The sequence below is a fragment of the Danio rerio genome, chromosome 22 (genome assembly GCF_052040795.2).
Source record: "Danio rerio strain M-AB ecotype USA chromosome 22, GRCz13ab, whole genome shotgun sequence".
In the NCBI taxonomy this organism is placed as follows: domain Eukaryota; kingdom Metazoa; phylum Chordata; class Actinopteri; order Cypriniformes; family Danionidae; genus Danio; species Danio rerio.
The window spans coordinates 39,691,174-39,711,504 of NC_141042.1; the positions used below are offsets into that span (position 1 = coordinate 39,691,174).

Genomic DNA, 20,331 nt, shown 5'->3' on the forward strand with positions numbered 1-20,331 from the left:
TGCAGTTTAGCTTCAGTCAGCTCTAACTCACACCTGCTTAATAGTCTCTAGTAGTTTTCAACACCTTGATTAGTTGCATCAGTTTAATTAGGATTGGAGCAGAACTGCAGCCCATGTTCTATAAATGTGTTGTTTTTATTATGATTAGGACTAGGGACAGAAGTTAATAAAATACAATTAATAGGCTAGTTAGTAATTCTCATTAACTTGTAGCCAGATTTGGAAATTATGTTTCTCCGAATGGACTGTTACATGTTAATAGTAGTTTTGATTTAAAGGTGTGATGTTTCTAATTTGGTCCCACTTTATATTAAGTGGCCTTAACTAATATGTACTTACATAGGAGTTAATAGTTCGTTACAATGTACTTTGTGTTAATACATGTATTTACTGTGTACTTATACTTGAATAAATACATGTAATTACATCTGTAGTTAACTTCTGTAATTACATTTGTAAATACACTGTTGACCATCCCTTACACCTTAACCCACCCTTAAACCTACCCATAACCCAACCTCTAGTCCAACTCAAAAGCACCACAAGTGTTCTCAAATACATTATAAACACAGTAAGTACATTGCATTTATTTTTTTGATGCAAGTACATAGCTAAGGACACTTAATATAAAGAGGGACCTCTAATTTTAACACGGACACAGACGATTGATTAAAATGTTTGTATTTGTCCTGACAATGATTTCTTAACTTTACAACAAGTGAACATGTTTTATATCATCAAATATTGAACTAGCACATATAATAACATGTTATTAACATATACTAGCAAAATTTTATTTTAAATTTAGTAGGAAAACATGAATAAATTACACTACAGAATAAGACAAATTATGATTTTACTTATTGACCAATTAAACAAGCCACTGACGGGATGCAATTTGAGTAGCATGACATTAAATGTAAATGCAGAGAAGTTGCACACATTCTTCTCTAACATATATTCCAGCAGTGTTTGTGTGCTTATTTACACACACTTATTGTTCAGGCTTTATTTTGATTTTATGCATCTGCCATTACGAAAAATAAAGACCAAACCAAGTAGTTTAAAAACCATATTTAATCAAAATGGTTCTTTACATCATGAAAAAATCTGAACTGGAGGAAAAGAAAAACCCTAAAGTCAAAGCCAAATTTAATTTACATATAAATTTGACATCACAAAACACGTGCTGTTTTCGGTCTGTATCCCATTCAATCTTTTTTCATACAGATTTACATCTCTAAATACTAAACAGGAGTCAATTATGCATACGTTACAATATGCTTTGCACATTAAAAAGGTACTGCACATTAATCTGGCACCCTAAAGCAAACTTAAAAAAACAAATTAAATAAAAATTGGGTTTGAAATAAAGTGAGGAGAGAGGGAGGAATAGACACTGTAACAAAAAAGAGAAATGGGAAAAGAAACTGTTGCATGTACAACATGTACCTAAACCAGCAGAGCATTATTACAACATTCACATTAATGTTGAGGGATGGCGGGACACTGCAGAACTCACACAGTTAAAGGGGCGAGGGGGACGGGGGGCTCTGTACATCACCGGGACCTTCTGGAATGTCCTAGAAACGCTCTGACAACGAGGATTTAAGCAGTGAAAACAGTTCATTCAGTGAAACCTTTAATCATCAAACTTGATCTTCTTTCCTTGTGGTCTGTCCCCGAATCCACCTCGGCCTCCTGAAACGAAATGAAGAGCTTGTTTAAACCACTAGCACAGTTAAAAACAGGACAGACTGTTAAGACCTGGCTTAATTTAGGCTGGTGCTCTCCATTATGTATATCACACACACAAAATCCCCAAGTAGTGTATATTAGACACTGACCTCCTCCTCTTCCTCCTCTGAATCCTCCGCCGCCGCCTCTTCCTCCTCGTCCTCCCCTGAATCCGCCGCCTCGTCCTCCTCCACCTCTACCTCCAAATCCACCCCTTCCGCCGCCTCGTCCTCCAAAGCCTCCTCTTCCTCCGCCGAATCCTCCTCGTCCGCCTTCTCCTTTAGGCTTGGCGTAGTCCAGAGTCACTTTGTTTCCGTCGATCTCTCCGTCATCCATGGCTTCTTTAGCTGCCTTGCAGTCTTGCTCGTTATCGAAGTCTACAAAACCAAACCTGGAGAACGGAAACATTTAGTCAGCGTTAAAAAGAAATGGAGATTTCTGGATCTTAAGGCAAGACACTACAGGCCAAAACATTCATGCATCAGTCAACTGAGAATTTATGGACCTTTTATTGAGGGGTTGTACAGGAGGTGCCCAAACGTTTTCATATGCAGGGCTAAAAACCAAATATTGAGAGCCGTGGGCTTGAGGTAAATATATTAAACTAAATTACAAAAAATTTCCATGTGCAATTTCCCAATTTATTTGATAATATTTACTAATAGAAAACATTACTTCAAATTGTATTATATAACTGTTTCTCAACCACATTCCTGGAGGAACACCAGCTCTGCATATTTTCCATGTCTCTTTAACAACTGATTCAAATCAACTCGTTAGTAGAGATCGAAAGACCTGTAATGGGTGTGGCAGACAAAGGAGACAAACCATGCAGTGCTGGTGGTTCTCCAGGAACGTGGTTGAGAAATACTGACAGCATAACAGCTTTTTAAAAATCACATTTATAACACAGTGGAGTTCAATGCTGTATACACTAGACAAAGTGCTAAGACTTTAGTGAGGAAATCAAGGAATTGTGGGAGACAGTATGTAAATTAACTTACACCAATAAAACCATTTCAGCTAGCTTTTAACAATAACAAAAGCAAAGAAAAGGTTTTTAATAAATTAAAATCTCTAAACCATCCCCATCATTCTCCCTCTTTCGGGATTGGAAGGCAGGCCAAAACAAAAAGGTTGCCATAGGCTAATAAAAAAAATAAATAAAAACAACTTAACCCAAATGTCCAGTTGTTCTAGGAATGTATGCAAATTTTATTAAATTGCCTCATATGCAAATTTAAACTGTTTGAAATAATTATTCTGATAGTGACTCATGTACTCTATTAAACGAAAAGTTTGCTTATAAACTGTCAAATAAATAATACAGAATATAAAAATAGAATCCCAAATAGAACACATTCTATCCTATTCAAATACTACCTTCTATGATGTAATCATTTTAGAACCATTTCACCTTGACCGATTTAAAGTGTCTCACATCAGACATCGGTGCGTCCCAAAACACTGAGAACACCTGATTAACTGTGATTTTGACTCTACTTCTCGTGCGAATCCATACACCGCCACTGGACTGACGGAGAGGAGCTCATGAGAAGCGTGATCAGGTGGAGAATCAAAGAACGGTATATTCACCCTTTCGATGATCCGGTGTCTCTGTCTGTGGCGATTCTGGCTGCGATGGCTCCATCAAAAGAGTCTTTCAGAGTCTGATCTGTGGTGTCGTCTGACAGGCCTTTGACAAACAGGGTTTTCGTAGGTCCTACAAACAGTGGGAGACACCATTAACATCCAGCATTGACAATAAATCAAATAATTTAAAATCTTACATTTAATTTAGGTAAAAAAAAAAATTATACAAACAATACGCAAGTCATGCTGGCTTCTAGAAATAAAACTCACAGCTAAAAGCTTTATCCGGTATATTATCATATATAACATTATCAGGTTTGAAAATAAAAACCCATACACATGGTGGTCTCGATTTGCATTTTCGGCTTATTACATCTCAAACACAGCTGCTAATATTTACATCAATAGTCACATTTCAATATCGTTATGTAAATACACCGCTGCATCTTTCCACCTGTCAGTAAAGCACTGATCCACATACCCGAGTTTCCTCTTCCTCCGCCGCCTCTTTCTCTGTCGTTCTGGCTGTACTCTAATCTGATACTCCTGCCCTCGATATCTGTGTTGTTGCAGTTCTCCAGCGCCTCCTTGGAGTCCTCCACATTCTCAAACTCCACAAACGCATATCTGGAGGAAGGGAGAGGGGAAAAAATTAAGTTACATTAATTTACGGTTACAAAATCACAGCTATAGCCCAAAAAGCCGTAGTGCAAACTATTAAGAGCAAGAGATTTAGAAGGTTGGAGGTTTGAGTCCTCAAACTGCTCCAGTTTGATTGGACTGTTCTACTCTATAGATCAGGGGTCACCAAACTTGTTCCTGGAAGGTCGGTGTCCTGCAGATTTTAGCTCCAACGCTAATCAAACACACCTGAACAAGCTAATCAAGGTCTTACTAGGTATACTTGAAACATCCAGGCAGGTGTGTTGAGGCAAGTTGGAGCTAAATCCTGCAGGGACACCGGTCCTCCAGGACCGAGATTGGTGACCCCTGCTTTAGATACTCCTACATACTATGAAACTTAAGTGAAAAATAATCAAATCCTTGTCATCTATTTGCACTTATTAATTAAACAGACACTTAAATGAACTTTAAAACAAGGATGGAAACAACTTAAGGTTTTGTAAATGAATTTAGGCTGGTTATATTATGTTCCATCAACTATAAAGACTTTAATCTACAAATAATAGATCAGATTAGGTTATAATAGATTAGGTTATGCAACTATTTTTATAATTCAACTGCAGCACCTTTCCTAGACAGATTAAAGTGTCTCACATCAGACATCGGTGCGTCCCAAAACACTGAGAACACCTGATTAACTGTGATTTTGACTCTGCTTCTCGTGCGAATCCATACACCGCCACTGGACTGACGGAGAGGAGCTCATGAGAAGCGTGATCAGCATTTTTAGATTAGATTAGTTTACCACAGGGGGTCAGTAAAGTGCACTTATTCAGATGAAGCACACCAAGTAGTGCACAATGTTTTCCAAAAACACTGAGTTTTAAGTGTCTGGTGGATGCGGAGAGGAAAGTGTGTAGCAATGGCTGGTTTGACAGTCCGAGTGTTTGTTTTAAAAGGTCAATTTAGTGTCACAGAAATGTGCAGCAATAATAAAAAGAAATATTTTATTGCTCAAAACCTTCAGTCTTTTTTTAAAAGCCAAAATTCACTGCTGTATATACAGTAAGCTAGGTTATGATCTTCTCGGAGCTATGATGTAGCTTTGTATGCAATACCTTGTATATGCAATACTTTGCTGCTCGTGCAGTATATTTACTTATTACGGGTTTTAGTGTGTGGAAGCTTGTGCATTATGTTTTATGATGTGCAATAGTCTATTAGCTGCAATATTTGTAAGTTTTTTTAAGTGTTAAATATTTTTAGTGCAATATCATTGTTTTTTAAATGAGTGTTGTATCACTTTATTACTTGAAATATTTTGTGTGCAATTGTTTGTGTAATGTTATTGGTTTTGGTCAATATTATTTTCATTACTTGATATATGACTTAATAGTATTAGTTACCACTGATTCTTTTAAGTGTAATATCTTATATAATAGTTTGTGTATTTATGTATTGTGGCTGTTTCCTTCTATAGATTGGTTGGATTTATGTGACTTATTTCACTTAATTAATTTATTTATTCTGGCAGTCATTACGCAAAGTTTTCTAAGTCTAAGTGTGAGCAATGGTCTAAGATCACTTTAATGTCTTTAGAGTCAACTATAATTGGAACACCAAAGAGACAAGGGTTGTAAAAAGTATTGACTGGGTACAAATCAGTACTGAAATTATAATTGTAACAATACACTAATATTTGAGTGCCGATTGGTACTGAAGTGAATTAACAACCCTAAAATATAACAGAGATCACTTTCAGCTGACTCAAACAGATCTTGATTATATTGATTGCAGCAAATGGGGGAGAAACGAACTGAAGTTTGGTGCAGATCTTTTGAAATGGTTCCATTCCATTGCTGTATTTGCACCAAACAAATGACCAAGGACCAGCAGCTTCGGAATACGAATACATGGTTCATTTAAGATTTGACATCAATCTAATACATTTGCAGAAACACTGCACTTTTTAAATGAAAAGACACTATAGTTTGAGTAATATGGTTCTTACAAGTGCTGTCATTCATTCATGTAAATAAAATCACACTCAAATATCAAGCATATCAAATACTAGAGGTCATATAGTATGGGGAAAGGTGTGCTCCAAGCCTAACATTACTATTATTTGATCATCTTTCATCTAAATATTATATCCATGTCATGCATTGTTCCTCCATGAAGCTGCATTCTCCATGCATCATTTTGCTTTCATGCAAAAGGATTTTTATAGTTCATTACACATTACAATTAGTTTAATTATACGACAGCAACTATTTAAATTTCCAAGAACTTTTTCCAAACTGGAAGCACTATTCAACCTTGATAACAGATTCTAATGCAAGGATTTGCAGCACCTGTAAGAACCGTGAAGCAAGCAACCACCAGCAAAGCTCTAGAAATTAACCTCCCAGTGTGCACACCCAGTTCCAATACAGATTATGCAAAACAGACATTGCGGTGTTTGATTGTCATGCATTGACCTGAGGTAATTACTTTCTCAAAAAAGGCATTGAAAGCAAAACTGCACCAGATTTATGTAACATTTATGAGCGAACTAACAGACTGCTGTGAATATACCCTAAGTGAACTTGGTTTGGTCCCCGAATGCAGCCTCGGTTTCATGAAAATATATTGATGGGCATCTGCTAGCTCATAAATTGCAGTAATTTTGCCGTACCCTTTGGGTCTGCCGTTGTTCTGTGGTATTCTGATGGACACGGCCTTCTCAAACACACTCTGGAGGGAGTCTTCACTCGCACTGAACGCCAGGTTGTTCACCACCAGCACTTTACTTGCAGACGGAGCACCTGAACAGGAAAAAACAAAGAGATCGCACTGTTAGCATTCAGAATAAATCACAACTGAGACCTGGGCAAGGCTGCAAGAGCAGTTTATAATAGACTAGTGCACATGTTAAAGCAGTCTAGTTACCTTCGATCTAAATATTTTTGTGCTGAGCCAATAAAGTGGGCATGCATGGGGCGATTTTCAGTACTGAACATCTCATTTAACAAAAACAAAAAAAAGAGGTCTATGAAAACTACATTTCTACACGTTTATGACAGGAAATTACATATGATTGCATTGAATTCACCAGATAATAAACGTTAAATGTAAAACCTTCCAACCATCAAAATTCAACACTAAGTGCACCCATTTTAATGTCCTTTTAGGTCACAAAGACTGCTGGTGCAACTGGTCCCAGGACTGTAAGAGCAGCAGCAGCTTAAAATCCTTTATTATAAAGAGCCTTTTGAAGTGGAAAGTTGAGGACTTCGATTAAATACGACTCTTTAATCAGGGTTCTTACAACTTTTCCAACTTCAAATTCCAGCACTTTAAGCACTTTCAAGGTGCATTTTTATGCTTTTCCAGCACTTCACCACGGTAAATTATGCTGATATATGCTGTATGTACTCACATTTATATCCATTGTGCTATTTAAAAAAAAAAAAAAAAAGAAAAAAAAAAAGAAAAAAAAAAGAAAAAAAAAAAACACAACGACATTAACTTAAGTTGTTGAATACTTTAGAACATGGATTTATTGAGATAGTTCACCCAAAAATGGTAAAATAATAATAATTTTTAAAAAGTTCAGTTATTGGATATCTTTAAGTTTTGGTCTCTTTCTTATAATCAGATTAAGTATGGGTGTACAACCAATCTTTCATGACCGATCGTTCATAATATTTCATGTGCATTGCCATTCAAAATTCGTGCAACAAATTAAATCCTTATGGGTCCGAACCATTCACTGTGAAGCCGGAAAAATGGAGTTTGCAGGTAGCAGCGTTTGCCACACATTAATTACAAAATGTTCCATTTAATCTTTTGTTTATTCAACACAGTGTTGTCAGTCGTGCAACTGCGGAGCGTTCACCATCGCAAAACAGCTTGCATTCACTAAGATTAAACTAATATTGCAGCTAATGAAAAGACTGTTGTTGCTATTGAGATGACGTGAAGTTATACATCAACTGTTTTAAACTTTAAGTGCTGCGGTTGGTGTTTTTAGGAAAAAATCCTGCGTGAATGGTCTCCTAAATATGCACATTTTGCAATGAAAACTGGTCGCACGCCAACAATTTTAAGCACAAATGCTCCCGAATATATTTTGAGCTTGCATAGATAAGAGTTTGGGCGCATATGCAACTAAAAGTCGCAATTTCGGGCCTTGCAACTTCAAATTTCAAGCAGGTTCAAGCACTTTTCCAAAATCCAAGCGCTTTTCTAACCTTGAGAAGACTATATTAAAAATCAAGCATTTTCCAGGATTTCCAGCACCCGTACGAACCCGGTTTAATATAGCGGACAGAATTTTTTTCTCTCCTCCACTCCTTAGTGCCCATTAGCAGAGCAATACATGCCACTTGGAAAACACCATTTGTGACCCCTAAATTCCTAACATCTATTTGACACGTATGCGGTCCAAAAAGTGTAGCTTCTGCCAGTGGTCGCTGCCAGCTCCTGTTGAAATTGACTTATGGCGCTCCCGATGGTGGTAGTGTGAATGCACAAAAACAGTTGAATTAAGGCTGGACTATCTTCATGGTACCCAAAAACCCTGAACTTATGCAAACTAGACTGAAACTGGCATCCCAGCACAGGCTCCAGGTCTGGTTAATTTCTCACCTCTGCCGCCCTGCCGACTCTTGTCTCCTGTGAAGTCGACGATGATGGAGCGTCCCTGAACATCTGAGCCCTGCGCCTCCTCGAGAGCCTTCTCTGCAATGGCCTCGGTCTTGAACTCAATGTAGGCGATTCTGGAAAAACAAAACCTCTAATTAAACTGGTTCAAAACAAGACATTGAACACTTTAGAAGCGTCAGAGTTTCCTCTTACCCTCTGCTAGTGCCGGTGTTGCCCATCGGTACTCTGATATCTACAGCCTGGTCAAAGATTTCCCTCAGGTCGTCTTGTGTTATTGAGTATGGAAGATTCTTCACGAATAAAGTGCGGGCGTCTCTCTCTGTGGGCAACAAACAATCAAACATTAGCATCTGCAAGCTCTTTCACACTGCTCCAGATCAGTACTTGACCATCTAGGATAAGTTCAATTCTGTTCCTGTAGAAGCGAATTACATGGTTCCCACTCTTTGATGGACACCAGATTCAAGGACTTAAAATAAAGCCCTTTCGTAATTCAAACCCAGGGCCGGAGCAAGCTGAACGGCCGCTCTAGGCAGAGGACGAATATGCCACCCTCAACCCCAATGTGAAAACGAAAGGGACCCGTTATGAAAATGAAGTGAGGTGTCGCGGACCTCTATTCTGCCGCCCTATGCGTGGATATAACGGAGGACGTGCGGGTGCTGAGGGAGAGGTCGCGGACACCGCCCTCTCTATTCTGCCATCCCATGCGCAGATTTAACAGAGGACGCGCGGGTGTCGTGGACCTCAATTGTCACCCTATGCGCGGATATAACCGAGGACAAGCGGGTGCTGATGGAGGTGTCGCTGATGCCGCCCTCTCTATTCTGTCGCTTATATGCGCAAATGTAACCGAGGTCGCCTCTATGGATGCACCGGCCTTGTTCACACCCCAGCATATGTAGCTCCATGAAGTGTCCATCCTGTGCTTAATAAGTGCATTAGAAATGTTATGCAATGTTTTAACTATGCCTGAAATTCAAACACCTTCAAGGAGCATGGTAACCCCGTGAATGAGTGTAGGCACTCCTGAGCTAAACTAGTCCTGGAGGGCCCGTGTCCTACAGATTTTAGCTCCAATTTACCTCAACAGACCAGCAAGGATGTTTCTAGAAAGCCCAGGTGTGTCTGATATGGGTTGGAGTTAACTTTTGCATGACACCGGCCCTCCGAGACCAAATTTGGACACCGGACACCCCAGATCTAGAGGTTCGAAAGATGCAAGATTTTATTATCGAAACAAACAAAGTCACAGTTAAAGCATCTTGTGAAGTTCTCCGTCTTGGCAAGGATGGTGAAGGTCATTGCCAGACTTAAACAGTACAAGAAAGAAGCTAAAGGTCTTGGATCTAAATCTTCTGAATCCACTATATTCTGGAGCAAAGGAAAGATGCTAAGCTCTTTATTATTTGATTGGTTCATCAAGCATCTTTGTAAAGAGCTTAATCAGCTAGCCCAGGTGTGTCTTGAGTGGGATTAGAACTAAACTTTGTAGGACAACGGCCCTCCAGGACCAGGTTTGGGCACCCCTGGTTTACCTCCTACACTAATTAACCACAGCTGAAATGCGTGATCCTAATCAAGGTCTTGCTACATGCTCTCAAGCATGAAGAGGGCAAAACTCATCAAGTAAGGCTTGATTGTCTGCTCTCTCCAGGCTGAACACTTCTGATCTAGAGCATCCACACGAGTTCAGTAGAGTGAGATTACGTGAAGCAGAAGATGCGGGTTTACCTTTCTTGTTTTCCTGCGAGTTCTCTTTGCTTCTGGCTTTGTCCAGTTTGACTGGCTGACCCAATAACTTCTTGCCATTGAGCTCTAAAGCCTTCTGCAACTCTTCCTCTGAGGCGAAGTCAACGTAGCCGAATTTCCTTCAAAGACAAAGATGGTCAAAAATTGCTTCATGATTTTACATAAATCCGACACTGCAATATTGTTTTTCTGCAATAGCACGATAGGAAAAACTCTTCAGGTGCCTTGAATAGCTCTATTTGGAAAGAAATAATTATAATGCATCATTCACACTCTACAAAATCCCAAACAATCTAAATTACACTAACTGCAAGCATACAGGAATATTACAGGTTTTCTTCATATTTGTTGTAGGCATTTTATAGTTCTAGTCAAACATTGTTCAAATACAGAAAATGTGTCAAACAACAGATTTATTTACTGAATTAAATATACAAAGAATGCTATTAATGCCCTCAAAATGTTGTTTTTGTGCCCCTGAATGCTTTAAGCTCTTGAAATGCTCTCAGGTCTTAAAAACATATGCAAGTGCTAATCTGACTCCGTAAGGCTAATACTGATCTGGTTACTACTGATATGCACTGACTACATATTGCAGACCCTGTGATATGACTACTGCTGATGCACACGTTGTGATATCAATGTTAAAACAATCTATTGTGCAGCCTTACATCAAATCAACTTCCATTTTAATGAATCAGCCTAAAAATAGGATTTAATAACAGTTTCCTCCTTACTTTGTTCCACCAAGTCGCACATCCTGAATTTCAAGGCCCTCCTTTGAGAAGAACTTTGAGATAGCCGACTTCAGTTCGTCAAAGTCTTTATTGTTGTTCAGGTTGCCCAAGAAAAGACTGAAACCTGCAAATACGAAACCAAAAATGTTTCATTTCTCCAAACAAAAGATGAAGATATCCCCGTTTTAAACACTCAAACAAGCATCAGAACAGTAATAAGGTGACATCACATACATCAGTATTAAGTCCCTTGTTGATCATCATGTGTAGTTTTAATAGCTTGGTAAAGTATTGAAAACAAGTCTCACCCTCGCCATCGGTTTTAGCCTTCTTAGCCGGCGGCGTTCCCTTCTCTTTTTTGGTCTCGGCTTTCCTCTTAGCTGGGGTGGCCGGGGTTTCTGGAGAAAAATAAATCAATATTTCAAGGCCTAAAAACAAATACTAAGCACTTTTAGGAACTGAAACTTCACTTGAAGGACTTTGAAATGCTCATCTATTCAATGTTTGATGTAATTTCAACAAATATGAAGACAGAGACATCTAAAAGAATGTCAAATTAATTTCACAAGACCTTTAAAGGGGGTTTGAGGCACACATTTACCAAGCATGAACAAAAATGCCCCATAAAATTCAATCTCTATAACTCAGACTTGGAGGCCGACAACTGATGCAAGCTGATAAATAAATTTCAAAAAGGTTATACATGTTTATACAGTGAACTGATTTCATTTTAAAAACTTCTTGAAAGTGTGAACTGATCTTCGAATAGCATACTCAAAGCAAGAGCAATAACTTCAAAATTACCAGGTGATCATAGAAACCTATACTTACGACTTTACATACACCAGCATGCCAAAAATAAACCCATAGCAAATTAAGCAATGTGGCATAAAAATAGGTCAAATGAAACGGGATTAACAAATTAAATTAAATAAAATGAAAACGAAAATAAAACTACAAGCTGAAACCAGCCTAAATGTCCTCAAATAAAACTTTACAGTAAACGTACAAATGTTAGCTATTAGACACTTATTACCACCCACTCTCCCACAAGATGCATGCTTAAAGTCGGTAAACTTTAATTCATAAAAGTTATTAATAGCCGATTTAAGCTTTGCCAGCATGCATTCACTGCATCAAATACACAGGTATAAACAGATACACAACATAAACGGGTTTCATCTCATTTAATTCGATGAAATTATAATCATGGATATTTTTCCGAACAACCAGAAAGAGGGCATTTAGAATTTAGCAATAAACCATTTCTTCTTTGCCTAGATAAATGCTAATTCAATTAGCTTTTAATCGAATTGCCATCAATCGAAAAGATGCATTTAACGGATTAATGGTATCAGTTTAAAAAGAAAGCCAATATTAGCTCTTTGAAGGGTAAAGAAAGTGAAACACCAAATTACTACAAGTTTAGATCGGCACACAATACTTCAGATAGATTCACTTTGCATTGAGAAAACGCAACATTTGTTAATCTTATGAGCAAATGAAGCAGCCAAGGTACAGCCATTCACATTAGTCAGCATTGAAGCTGCACCATTCAGAGGCATTTAGGATTATTCTGCCCTCAAAATTAGTTTAAATAAACAAGTTTGTGAATTTGTTTAATTCTGCACTCACATGAGATTGGTCTCATTGCTGCAGTGACTAACTGGAGCTTTTGCGCAACTCTCCACTAGACTCATTTCACAGACCGACATGATTTACTTGTATGTAATCTGCACATGCATGCACAATAAAAATTAATAAATAAGTTAATACACAAATAACCTTTTAACCATACATGGAATTACATTTTTTTTTACCCTGGAACCAGAGAAATGTCAAGACCGTTATAAATATATACCTTCTTCCTCCTCATCATCATCTTCCTCATCGTCGTCATCTTCCTCCTCAGACTCCTCCTTGGCCTTCACCATTCCTGCTTTCTTGGCTTTGGGCGCAGGTGTCGTGTCCATTTCCTCCTCTTCTGAATCTATGAAGACCAATGCAAAGCAGATTGAGGCAAACAAATAAGACACCAAGAAATATTTAATAAATGTATTCAAAGCAAACATCAGACCCACTGTTTTACAGTCGCCATAATCAGCTTCTCTGGCTATTTAATAGCAAAATAATATCAAATTGACCGCCCTTTATAAATCAATTGTTTATAATAACAACGACTTTAATAAAAAGAGACAACAGCAACAAATGCACACGATTAAGTGCATTTAAAATAAATATTTTATTATCATCAGAATTATATAGAAAGAAAAGTTTAAGGGTTACTTTTGCTAAATTGTACAATTTTAAATGGATTCATACTTCATTTGAAGTCTCTCCTGACAAAATTTGTTGTCTGATAACATTAAAAATAGGGCCTCCCACAAGTGTATATGTTTACCCGTTTGCTTTGTTGCAACATTGACATATCTTCTGCTTTAAAGTAAATGTCCACAAGTAAATCTTATGAGCAACAGCATCTTATGTAAACAATCTCATGTCTGGAGTTAAAAAAATAAAAAACTGGCTGGATTTCAATAGTTAAATATTTTCTGAGCACTGATCCTACTCTGCCAGCCATTTGCCAAGAACACATCCTTATATTGGTAGCTTTAAATCTGAAGGTGGAATTTAACACTTTATTCATCCTGATCGGATCGTTTTGGCAAGTTTGTCTGCTTGTTCATTTACAAATAGTCCAACATGTCCTGGGATCCAGTAGAAAACTGTATTATAAAGCTTTCTCCATAGCTCATTCACTTTGATGGCATCAATAATGCTCCACCTTAAAATAATTTAATATTTGTCCCACTATATTATTAGAAGGTTTCAGTACTCACCACAAAGCATGCAGCATTTCATAAAATATTTCAATCAAACACTCACCATCCTCCTCTTCGTCATCATCCTCCTCTTCATCTGACTCCTCTTTGGCTGCAGGTGCTTTAGCTGCAGGTGCTTTAGCTGCAGGTTTAGCCGCTGCTGCAGCTTTTTTAGGAGGCGGAGCTTCTTCCTCTTCAGATTCATCTTCGCAAATTGAAGCAAAGACATTGATTTAGATGATGCATTGTGCATTTGATTTCACTTAAAACCAGAATATTACATACCATCATCATCGTCATCCTCAGACTCCTCAGCAGGAGCTGCTTTCTTCACGGGAGCTGCTTTCTTGGCTGGTGTGGCTTTAGCTGGTGTAGCTTTGGCAGGAGCCTTCTTGGGTGGTGGGGCTTCTTCCTCTGATTCATCATCTAGAAATACAGAAGATTATGTAAAGTAAGCAATTCATCTTAATCATGCCTAAAGGGTTAAATTCATTAAAATTGATAATGCATTTAATTTCCTTAGTAGAGCACCCAAAAATGTAATCAATTTCACATCCTTTACCTATTAAAGAGAAATTGAAACATCTTGTACACCAGTAAACATTGATCTTCATGGTTTGTTTTTTGTACTATGGAAGTCAATGGCCATCATCTTTAGTGTTCAGAAAAGTCATTCAGGTTAGGAACCACTTGAGGGAGAGTAAATGAGTCATTTAAAGGGTCACGAAACACCAAAACACATGTGTTGAGCTGTTGACAGTCGTATATGTGTCCCACACTGCTAAAAACACTATTAGGACACCTATATTTCACTAAAAAGTGTAAATTGGTTGTTTTTGCGTTATTTCAAGCAAATTCGTACTTCCGGTTTGAAACAAATTTTTGAAGCTGCGTCACGGTCATGAGATAATAGCGTTTATTCCAGCGTGCAGACTGGACGTCTGTGCCAGAGTGTGTCTTATTACGTCTTACAGTGTGCTGCATTAATGCATGAGTAAGGCTTGGTTCAAACCAATCAGCGCGCTCTATTGTGCAACTTCATTAATATTCATTACTGTCACAGTGTTTAGACGACAGAGACGCCACGTTGTGTTGGCAAAACAAGCGTGAAGTGTTGCTTTTATAGTTTGCTGCAGTTAAGTTTTGTTTTCATTTTCTCTCTGTGAGAGCTCAGCTGGATCACGTGTGGATTAAGTGTACGCGACGCTCGACAACAATAACTTACGTGTCTAAGATTGTTTACCTGAGAGCTGTTCTCATCTGCAAACGCTGAGATCCGGATTCGCTTTAGTCTCCTCTTAATAAAGACGCGGCTCTAGTTGCTGATGATTGTCCTGTCTCTACAGATTTGGTAAGTGAGCGACCAGTGCTCTTTGTTTATTCAGTTTGTTCATATCGAACTAAGTTAACTATTGCACCGAGTGTAAACATGATAGCACCACAACCAAACTTTAGTGAAGTAATTTAGTGACCGGAATAACACACGCGGCTTTCTGACACTACCTGCCGTGTGCATCTAAGTTTCCAGGAAATGCTGAGGGTTTTTTTCTCTCATTCGCCGTGCGGTATCAAACATTGCATGAAAAATACACGCTTACAGCAGCTCCTCGAATCAAATATCACGTTTGTCGCGAGGGGCATGAATGAATTCCCTGAATGAAAGAGCCAAACTGCAGTTAAAGTCCACCATTTAATAATTTGGCAAATAATTCGACTACAGATGTCCATGTCAACACAGTCACTTTCTCACGTGTGTGTGTGTGTGTGTGTGTGTGTATTTTGACTCTGAAACTCGCGCGTGGCCAAATAGACACTCCCACACAATCCCACTTTAGTTCCTCCGACACTCCCCCCTAAACAGAGCTGGACACGCCCACTTTTCTGACTTTTTCCCCAAAGTAGAGGTGTGAAAACACCCTGCTGAAACGAGGGGGTTTCATGGCCATTTAATAACTGTGAACTATCCCTTTAAAACGGCTGATCTAATAAACATCCAGTCAGATTGTTTTCATACCATCATCATCGTCGTCATCCTCTTCACTGGACTCTTCAGCAGGAGCTGCTTTCTTTGCAGGAGCTGCTGCTTTAGCTGGAGCTTTAGCGGCCTTCTTTGGAGGTGGAGCTTCCTCTTCTGTGAAGAACGATTCAATGCAAATTACATCTGACCTTCAGACTCAAAGGAATAAAAAAAAAAAAATGCACGACTGAAAACTTTGCTAACCAGATTCATCATCTTCATCGTCGTCATCTTCATCCTCACTCTCCTGTTTGGCAGCAGCTTTTCCGTTTTTCACTGCCTTCACAGGAGCTGCGTTTTTCTTCGCTACAGCTTTGACTGGTGGTGCCTGCCGAATACAGTTCATTAAATACCTTTCAATAGCAACAGGAAAAAAATAAAGCGCATTATTTGTCAGCCTCCTCACCTCTTCTTCCTCATCGTCATCACTGTCCTCCTCGCTGGATTCCTCTTCCACTTCTTTAGGAGGTGGAGGTGCCTTTTTCTTCGGCGGCGCATCTTTTTTAGCTGCCTGTAACAAACAAGCAATAAAAATATTAATTTAAATGTTGATTTGTGAGATATGAACTTGATTTAGCAACTAGACAGTCAAAGCTTTGCACATTTAGTCAACACAAACCTCAAATGGTTTCAGTTTCACTTTAAGTCCTGCGGTGCAAGAAAGATTTAACAGATTGTTTTTGTACTTGTGCATGTATTAAACACGAGTTCCACCCTTTATAAATTAGCTAAATGCCATTATGCAGAAATGACAGCATATAGTTTAAGCTTCAATCAATGACACATTCAATCTTGATGCATTCGAACGCTTTCACTTCAGCATTTGTTTGGAGATCATGAGGTGTGGCTACTCTTGTTTAGGCTACATAAAGCTTTAAAAGTGCAATAAATCTAATACATCTGTATGCTCCGCGTTCATACTTCATATACAGTCATAACTGAAACCATATTGCATTGAATTAGAAACCATTTACAATTAGTAAGGCTGACAAGAATACAAAATTCTGAATGTCACCATGTTTATAGCATGATCCATTATTAATCTTTTAATTTGACACTTGAAATCTCAAATGTCATTATATATTAATGAAAAAAAAACCCTACATGAATTTTTATACAAATGTTCACTTAAATTAGTGACAATTAATCTGATTTGATGCACTGCGATGTAGAATATGTACTTAATGTCCCACACTCAGAGCAAATGTCGAGTCTTACTAGCCGATTGAGTGAGCACACTTTCGTTCTGCCCAATCAGAACTTTTCAATCTGCCTCTTATCGGTCTCGTTAGTTTGCCGAGTGTACTTTCACAATTATTATATTATTGTAAGTATAATAACAAGGTGTCTACAAGTTCCAGCAAGTCAAATTTAAGACCAATTCAGACTTGCACAAGGCTAAACACTAAAGATTTTTTAATGGCCAAGTTAAAACCATATCATTAAAAACAAATGTTTTTGCAAAGATAAATAAAACCATATTAATATGCAAATAGTGTAAATGATGTTTTTTTTAAACTTATGAAATATAATGTTAGTTATTAGACGGGTGCTGGCCTGATTGGGTATAGCTTTACAGAGGAAAATTAAGACCAGTTTAAAATTAAGACCTACAACACAATAGTGCAGCGGATTTAAGACTTTAAGGCCTAAAATTCATATATATTTAATTTTAAAACTTTACAATTCTGCAGATACCTCAAATAAGCTACATCATCTCCTTAATTTGAGCTGAGCTGGTGCACAAAAAGGAAAGGTAATTTTTTTTATCTTACTGTTTGCTCAAGCGAAAAATGATTTCAATTTCTGAATATTTAACAACTAATTTGAATAAATGGTGAAATTAGTATTATTAATATATAATAACATATATAATAATAATAATATCTATGCAGTGAAACAGACTGAGCTGAATCTTGACTCAAATCAAAAAAATCTGTCAAAACAAAAATTGCAATTAAGACATTTTCCCCAAATCGCACATCTCCCTTAGCTCTTGCAGTTAGGGCTATGAAAGGGTCAAATAAACTAAACATCTAGGGGGGGGGAAAAAAAAAAGTACACCCAAGTTGTCTGAAGACAGACATAGTTGACCAATGAAAGGTTTTCACCATCCTCAAATGTTGACTTGTGTACATTTAACAAGACTTGGCATTCATTAACTTGCATGTTTAAAACACAATCACAATCTTGCATAAACAAGCGTAAGATTTCGCCTAAAAATCTGAATTCTCATCTAAAACTTTCCATCTTTAGTATGAATACATATATAAGACAAATGTGCTAACAAAAAAAAAAGATAAGACTGGCACAACACCAATTAAAATATTTAGAGATTGGTTCCTAAAATCCAACATCTTTTCCTTTCAATCACTAAAGGTGTAACACGTGTTATTGGAGATTTTGCATATAATTCATTCGTGGTACAACCTTTTAAAATTTGACTATTAAGTGCATGACTTAATGTAAATAATGTACTTATACAAATAATAAACTAAAATAACATTATGACTGTTAATGAATATTTCTTAAGTATGGATCTGTAACAAAGTACTCGAAAAGTAAAGTACTGCTCGCGAAAGTCCCCGCGTGGATCATCCCACGTGGGTTGAACGTAACACGTGGAAAACACACGTTAACCCTACAGCGAAGTAGAAATAACGTAATTAAATTAAATTTCGTGCCGCATTTACATACTTGACTCATATAAACAGTGAAACACGAGTTAAAACGCAATTGTGTTTAGTGCATGGTCTTAAACGTGTTAAATGCCCCCACATTCACTACAGAGAGCCAAAATGGAGGCGTTTAGCATTTAGCTACTTTCCACGCATGGCGAACAAATGACTTGGAGCTAAATCCACGACATATTAACACCTCCCCTGGGTTTATTAATCAACGCAATTTGTTTTTACAACATCACAAAACGAGTCTTCTTAAAATTCACCACGCATGTTCATGATGCGTGTTTGTTGAGGCCTGCAAATGCAGAAGCGTGGTCGGCCATGTTACCTTCACAAACAGGAAAAGCAGAAAACACACGCTAGCTCATTTTAGCCGTCAATACTGATCCTTAAATAATTATTTGAATATTTAACCTTACATTCCGACGACTATTATACATGTTAAACTAAATATAACTCACACACATGGGCCTTCTCGCCACATGTAAAAATAAAAACAGGAAAATACGCATTTTGAGATCCGTGCTGCATTTAAAGCGATAATAACGGATTGACGGTAATATCTTACCTTAGCGAGCTTCACCATGACTGAGGGCTGTTTTTACAGTAAAGCTGATAACTGAAAGAGAGAGATGGTAAGAACCGTTCAGTCACACGTGTTTCTCTCTACAGGACAGAAAAGAGCGCTCGATACGCTTTTAGTACGTCCTGGAAAACCCCGCCCACTACACCCATGACGTTTACCATATGCGCGTTCACGAAGCTCAATGTGAACCGAGTCGCTGCTGTTCAGACTCGTTATCTCCATTCGGTTCTTTTGAACAGTTTTTTTCTGATTTTTTTTGCGCTCATTGAACAGTATGAATGAATGAATGAATGAATGAATGAATGAATGAATGAATGAATGAATGAACTAGAAATTTAAAGTTCGTAGACAAACTTGGTCTCTTGAGAAAGCCGAGTCTGAAAGTGTGAAGTTTAAATAACTGAAGTGTTTTAAGTTTGAAACAGTTATAAAAAGATTAGCATGTTTCCAATATAGTTTGGTATGTTGCTAGGGGTTCTCAGTGGTTGCTAGGCAGTTGGCAAGGCATTGCAACTCAGTTGTTTGGTTGTTCTGATTGGTTGCTAAGGTGTTGCCAGCCAGTTGTTAGGGTGTTCTGAGTGGTTGCTAAGGTGTTCCTAAGTAGTTGCTAAGCCATTGCTAGGCGGTTGCTAAGGTGTTGCCTGGGACTTCTGAGTTGTTGCTAAGGCATTACAAGGAAGTTGTTAGGGTGTTCCAGGTGGTTTCTAAGACGTTGCTAGGTGGTTGCTTATGTGTTCTGAGTGGTTGCTAGGGTTTTGCTAGGCGGTAGCTAAGGTGTTTCTAGGCAGTTGCTAGGGTGTTCTAGGTGGTTACTAAGATGTTGCTAGACGGTTGATGTGTTCTGAGTGGTTGCTTAGGGGGTGTTAGGTGGTTGCTATAGATGTTCTAGCTCGTTGCTAATGTGTTGCTAGGTGGTTGCTAGCATGCTCTGATTGGTTGCTAGGCCGTTGCTAAGGTGTTGCCTGGGAATTCTGAGTGGTTGCTAAAGCATTGCCATATGTGTGTGTGTGTGTGTGTGTGTGTGTGTGTGTCATTGCAAGGCATTGCTAGGTGGTTGCTAGGGTGTTTCAGGTGGTTACTAAGATGTTGCTAGGCAGTTGCTAGGTCATTTCTAAGGTGTTGCTAGGTG

General features: G+C 38.1%; 1 protein-coding gene and 2 non-coding genes across 6 annotated transcripts; all 3 read right to left on the reverse strand.

Moving 5' to 3' along the window:
- Window positions 1–1,059: 1,059 nt before the first annotated feature.
- On the reverse strand, window positions 1,060–19,336 carry nucleolin (nucleolin multifunctional protein). 4 transcript variants are annotated; one of them, XR_015521343.1, is made up of 17 exons: window positions 19,185–19,289; window positions 16,339–16,443; window positions 16,137–16,260; window positions 15,930–16,046; window positions 14,201–14,341; window positions 13,980–14,120; window positions 12,955–13,083; window positions 11,402–11,491; window positions 11,094–11,217; window positions 10,339–10,475; window positions 8,797–8,923; window positions 8,587–8,717; window positions 6,632–6,761; window positions 3,812–3,957; window positions 2,609–3,460; window positions 1,848–2,450; window positions 1,060–1,701 (listed from the first exon to the last, which is right to left on the reverse strand). XR_015521343.1 is itself a non-coding variant. In NM_001076652.3 (17 exon segments), coding segments are annotated over 17 exon segments (2,127 nt in total). In that variant the 5' UTR covers window positions 19,203–19,336; the 3' UTR covers window positions 1,060–1,642.
- Window positions 3,168–3,298, reverse strand: LOC137489059 (small nucleolar RNA SNORA75). The gene has a single exon (XR_015522526.1). It is a non-coding gene; the product is annotated as a small nucleolar RNA SNORA75 (small nucleolar RNA).
- LOC137489060 (small nucleolar RNA SNORA75) lies at window positions 4,598–4,728 on the reverse strand. The gene has a single exon (XR_015522527.1). It is a non-coding gene; the product is annotated as a small nucleolar RNA SNORA75 (small nucleolar RNA).
- Window positions 19,337–20,331: the final 995 nt, after the last annotated feature.

Coding starts and splice junctions, on each gene's coding strand:
- nucleolin (XM_087303243.1), bottom strand. Junction 14,121..14,200: donor TGAGGATGACGATGATGATG/GTATGTAATATT, acceptor CAATTTGCGAAG/ATGAATCTGAAGAGGAAGAA. Junction 2,129..3,333: donor GACACCGGATCATCGAAAGG/GTGAATATACCG, acceptor TCCGTTCTCCAG/GTTTGGTTTTGTAGACTTCG.